Source organism: Eutrema salsugineum, unplaced genomic scaffold (genome assembly GCF_000478725.1).
Source record: "Eutrema salsugineum unplaced genomic scaffold, Eutsalg1_0 scaffold_271, whole genome shotgun sequence".
NCBI classification, from domain to species: domain Eukaryota; kingdom Viridiplantae; phylum Streptophyta; class Magnoliopsida; order Brassicales; family Brassicaceae; genus Eutrema; species Eutrema salsugineum.
Genome location: NW_006256776.1, coordinates 831 through 6,439, shown reverse-complemented (window position 1 = coordinate 6,439; position 5,609 = coordinate 831). Strand labels below are relative to the sequence as shown.

Here is a 5,609-nt window from a genome sequence, read left to right as displayed (position 1 = left end):
TTAATAAATTCTTTTAATAAATTTCTGGTTTGTCATTGAATATTATTTGATAAATAGATGAGAGGGGGTTTCATGTTACAATTGAAAGTTCGTTTAGACATTAAAGAGAGAAAGCAACGACGAAGAATGGTGTGGGTCCAATTCGGAAATAAGAAAGAGTTTAGGCATTTACAGATAACTATTTAAGACTTTTGGGCCCATGGGACAATGTGTCATGAACCATTGCGTAGGGTGAAATCGAAGCTACCACACAGCTTTTGTCCCGTGATCGTCGGAAATAATTTATTTGATAGTACTTTCGACGTTTGTCGGGAAATAAATAATAAAAAAATATTTTAGCGTATTTAATAATTATGTACGTTACTCTATGGACGATATAGATTTCTTAAGATCCAACAGTTTAACAAGCCCATGTATCAGTCCGGCCCATTTTTAACATGCCCTGGCCCGTGTCATGACGCCGTTAAGTGACGGTAGTCTTATTGACTAAAAAAAGACGTATTGACTTATAACAGTTGACTTTTTTCGTTTTAATAGACTTAAACGCAGCCGCATCGTTGTCAACACGGTCTTAACAACGCAAATCTCGCAAGAAAAACTAAACCAAGAACAGACTTTGTTTCATGTTGATACATAGAGTCTTCGCTTCATGTAGTTACATCTCACTTTCGCAAAACGCACCGTTCGTAAAGCTCAACCAACACACTCTTTCTTGGATTCTTTAACCCAACCAACTCAGCTCCAAACCCGTGTTTCAGTATCTCATCTCTCAGCTTCTTCATTGTGTATTTCGAATGATCCATGCCTGTGGAAGAAGAGGCTCCAGCTCCAGAGCCCGTGCTTGTGCATTTTCTCGGGGTCATTGCAATTATAGCTTTCCCGCTCTCTTGTGAAACCGTATCTTCTTCGGTCTCTTGGGCGTAATCCGAACCAGAACAGGTTATACTTGATTCTACTTTCAAACGCTTCACACGCTGCAGCGGTGTTGCTTCATCCGAAACCATAAAAGAGTTTTCTTGCTGCATCAAATTCACCCGCATGTTTTTTTCCTTCTCGGCGTTGAAGATTCTGTGCAATTCAGCAACCGCTTCTTCGTTTTGTTTAGCCCTTGTCTCCAACATTTCAGAAAGATCTATCTTTTGCCTTTCCAGATCTTCAATCCAACCCTTAGCTCTGCCAATTTCAATGCTTTTCTCCTGCAACAATGCGTGGAGTTTGTTTTCGTTGCTACGGACCGATTCCACTTCCGTTTTCATCGAACTCACAAGTTCTTTGGCTGTTGCAGCCTCAGTTTCCGCATCTTTTAGCTTCAAGCAGATTTGTTCAAGTTCTTTTATGCGGCTTTTAGCTCGATCGATTTCAACGCATTTGTCCTGCAACGATGTCTGGAGCTCGTTCACATTCATCCGAAAGGCTTCCGCTTCCCTTTTCATCGAGTCCTCAAGTTTCTTAGCTGCTGAAGCTTCACTGTCCCCACTATCGAGCTTCGAGCAGACTCTTTCTAGATCTTCGATACGACTCTTAGCTTGGTCAATTTCATTGCATTTCTCCAGCAGTGACGTCTGAAGTTTGTTCTCGCTGTTCCGTGCTGCTTTAGCTCCCATTCTCAATGAATCCACAAGTTTCTTAGCCGATGAAGCCTCATTTTCCGTATCTGTTAACCTCAAACAGAGTTTTCCAAGTTCCTCCATTTGTGAAAGAAACTTCTTCTCTAAGTCATCTTTCTCTCGTTTTAATGTCTGCATCTCAGTTTCACGCGATTCCGCTGCAGATTTCACCAATTCATATTTCTCATTCAGAGCCGAGATTTGAAGCTTCAAGTCTTTTGCTTCCAAAGAAAATTCGTTCACCTTCAACTCACCTTTCTGCAAAGAAACAACAATCAAAAAACGCCTTACAGCACACCGATGCAGGCTCGAAGAGTAATGTAATGGCTTCTTATGAGCTCGTTAAGGTCTTCACAAGAATCTTAAGCAATTAGGAAAAGAGACTCGACTCTATCAGAGAAGCTCACCTTTAATTCTGCACGCGTAGAGGCCAATTGCTGCTCCAAAGTCGCAAGCTTTGCAGCTTTCTCGGTGACTATCTTCTCCTATCAGTAACCACGAATCAGAGTCACAACTTAATCAGTTTGTGAAATCGGCCAAATGGTTAAGTTATTGTGTTCGATTATAGATTTATCATATATGATTTGTTTCTTTTAATTAAAAAAAAAAGCCTAACCTTTTCATCCAGAACACGGGAGAGTTCAGCTCTCATGCCATCTTCAATGGCTGAAGCTTGCTTCAACTTATCTTCCATTGCCGCTATCTTCTCTAAAACAGCTTTTCGCTCACTAACAATATTCTCGTATTTAATTTTCCAATCAATTGACTTATTGCACCTAGTGATCGACGCATCTACTCCGACCCGACTGTTGCTGCTCACGCCATTCTCATCCAATGTCTCCTCATATTTCCGTTGCCACTCAGATGCCTCTAGTCTTGTGGACCCCAACACATCCATGAGATTCGAGTGTTCATGGTGAATCGACTTACACTTACTTTCCAGGTCATGAATCCGGTGTTTGAACTGATCTGAGAGCTTATTCATGTCATCAATGGCGCTCTCGTAACGCTTCTGATATTCCTTCCTCATTTTCTCTCCTCCTTCAAGCTGTTTCTTTAGCGAATCCATCGTGCTTTCCACCGAACGGTGTTGCAGCTTGAGTTTAGAGTTCTCAAAAAGAAGTTCATCCATTTGTTTCCCTCTGCGATGGACTAGAATGTCCTGTATACTGGCAATTAACAACTAAGAAAGGTTAAATTTCCATGAAGACCAAACATATATAGATATAAAAGAGCAATCTTTAGCTATCGGAAGTGTATAGACGAAACAAGAACCTCTTTCTCAAAAAAGAAGACAGTGTTTGCCATTTCATAGGACCATTGATAGATACTTCATACTCTGCAACAGCGGTATCAAGAGCCTGTTTCATACAGATTACAACATTGTTTTTAGTGAAAGTAAAACTCACTCCAGGCTTTATCATGTCTATATCGTGATCAGAAATTCAGTGTTAAGACGGGAAAAAAAAAAGAGAACCTTGATCATTTCGCCTATATTAGCATCATGAGAACAAGGCAATGCCCATAATTTCTTGCCCATATCTTCTATAGCACTACAACATCTCGAATATGCTTCCAGATTTGCCACTCGCTTGTGATCCTGAAAAAAAAAACACTATTTAGCAAAAAAAGCTTTATAAAAAAGAGAGCTGGCTTATTCGCAAAACAGTATTATATATACAGAGAGATAAAGAGTTAGAGATGACCGACTTCAAATGCCTTCGCAAAGAAACTCCAAAGGTCTCTTTTGTATTTCTGTTTTATTTCAGCGTTTCCAATGGAAGATTCACAAAACGCGGCCAAAGCTTTGACGACCGCCTTATTGTGTGCTTCTATCAGCATCGACTGTAGATCACTATGTTAATAGTTTATCTTACTACTGCATCCAAGTATTGTTGAGTGTTACACGAATTAAAACTTACTTCTTCAGGAGTCTCTGGATGATCGAAAGACGATATGTATACCTCAGTTGCTGTATCACGGGCCCTTAGACCTTCTAATTCCTCTACAGACTGCAACCAAATACAGATGATGCATTTACAATACGCAGACGAATTCGTTGGAACACTGCAAATAATCCATAATTGACAAAAAAAATTACCAGCCATAAAGAAGAAATTTTAGGCACGACGTTGTTGTTAACATTTTCTGAAAATGACTTCGTGAAACAAGCAACAGGCGGCCCTGTGACAATGGTATCGCCTCTTTTCTTAGGCCTTACTCTCTCAGAGACAAACTTCACTAGGCCATTTACACCGTAGAGAAGCTGGGGTCGCAGCGTTTCGAACTATTCAAAAAAGAGTACACAAGTTTGATCAGACAAGAGAAGAGAAAAGATAAAAGGACTGAGGCTTAATCAGCGGGTAGAAATCCAGCTTTATTGGTCATACTAAGGGCAAGAGTAAAGCCCTTTTGGTAATAATAGCCAAAAGAAAATCTTTAAGAATAACAAGGAGAGGGTCAACCCACTTTGTTATTCTCAGTTACATCTTGTCCGCCTTCCACTGTTTCTGAGTTAAGGTCCTGATAATAGAGAAGATTAAAAACTCGTTCAGAAACATAGCTGATTCTAAACCCTTTAAAATGTATTTTGATAAGGGAATTATCACCGTCATAAGTTGTACAAACATGGGAGAGAACTGCCCAAGCCCGGAAAATGTATAGTCCTTAGCTTCTCCAACGTGATCGTTCTTGCTAATCTCAAGTAGACGAGAGAGATCAAGTGTAATGTCATTTACACCAAGTGTCTGAGAGATGAAGCAGAGTTTTCGTAAATACATAGCACTAAGTGTGTGTTTGAAAGAAACTTTCTTCAGAAATGAAAATCAGTGATAGGTATTTACCGGACCATAGATAAACACGCTTGATAGGAGGATAGCCAAGGCGAATATCTGGCTGTTGCGGATAGCCTAACATCAAATCAATTTATAAACTGATTATTCCTAAGAAAGAAAAAAAACACTACTTTTTCTTTAAAAGACTTGAATCTTTGATGAGATAATAAAAAAAAGACTAACCAGTACACCATTTGAGTCTGCTCCTTCAACATCGAGTAACACTAAACTATATTCGGTCCCATCTTCTGCAATCCTCTTCACCGGCTCAATCCACATCCATATATCTCCGGCGCATGGCCTGTGAAGAGTTTGAACTTCAAATCCAATGCTTCTGCTAACAAGCTATACATCAACACTCAAAATCAGACATTTCCACAAATAAGAACCAAACTTCCCCTAAATCATCAGAAATTATCATCACAATTACAAACGAAACAAATGGGAAAATGTGCAAGTTATACTACTAAAACCCTAAACCCTCGATCGTAGTGAATAGACCCAGAAAGAAACCTGATTCCAGATGAAGCTCTTGCCACGGAGAGCTTTTCCGTAGAGTGAGACAACAGCGACAGGACCCTTAAGCTTCTGAAGAGCGCCGATGGCTTCCGGGTCCGTCTTCAACTTCCCATTCTCATCAACGTATACTAGTTGGACGGCCCGACCCGAACCCGAACCGGACTCCGCCGTTAGGTTTCTCATGAAGAACCCCAAAGCAAAGGCGTCTGTTTTCTTCCTAGTGATATTGATGAGTCACTGAGTGAAGATCCTCGCTCCGATTCCACAATGGGGGGGTTTGATCTAATTCCGATCGTCCACTGTAGAGAATAAAGTTGTGAACTTTCGGAATTGTATTTATCAAAGTCTGAAAAGATTTGAACTTGGAGAGTGGTGTTACTTACCAAAGGGTAAATGTTTTCAGGACACTGGCCGACTCGGGGTTTGTTTTTGCTTTTTTGTAATTTCTTAACCGAATTTTATAATTTTCAAAAGGATCATATAATGAGATATATGATCAAACAATTTGTTAGTTATTTTTGTTAATATTGTAAGATAACCAGTTATAATGAAATGAATATATGCTTGCAATCTTGCATATTTTTTTAGTTGCTATACTACAAAATTAAAAACTGACCTACTTAACAAAAAAAAAAAAAAAATTCCAAAT

General features: G+C 39.5%; 1 protein-coding gene across 1 annotated transcript; it reads right to left on the bottom strand.

Moving 5' to 3' along the window:
* Positions 1-501: 501 nt before the first annotated feature.
* LOC18015324 (intracellular protein transport protein USO1) lies at positions 502-5,361 on the bottom strand. The gene is made up of 14 exons (XM_006397316.2): positions 5,344-5,361; positions 4,955-5,259; positions 4,625-4,786; positions 4,451-4,516; positions 4,217-4,354; positions 4,077-4,130; positions 3,709-3,894; positions 3,530-3,619; positions 3,318-3,452; positions 3,085-3,207; positions 2,883-2,968; positions 2,224-2,776; positions 2,015-2,092; positions 502-1,865 (listed from the first exon to the last, which is right to left on the bottom strand). The coding sequence occupies exons 2-14, from the start codon at positions 5,141-5,143 to the stop codon at positions 663-665; spliced, it is 3,063 nt and encodes a 1,020-aa protein (XP_006397379.1). The 5' UTR covers positions 5,144-5,259; positions 5,344-5,361; the 3' UTR covers positions 502-662.
* Between the last annotated feature and the right edge of the window lie 248 nt (positions 5,362-5,609).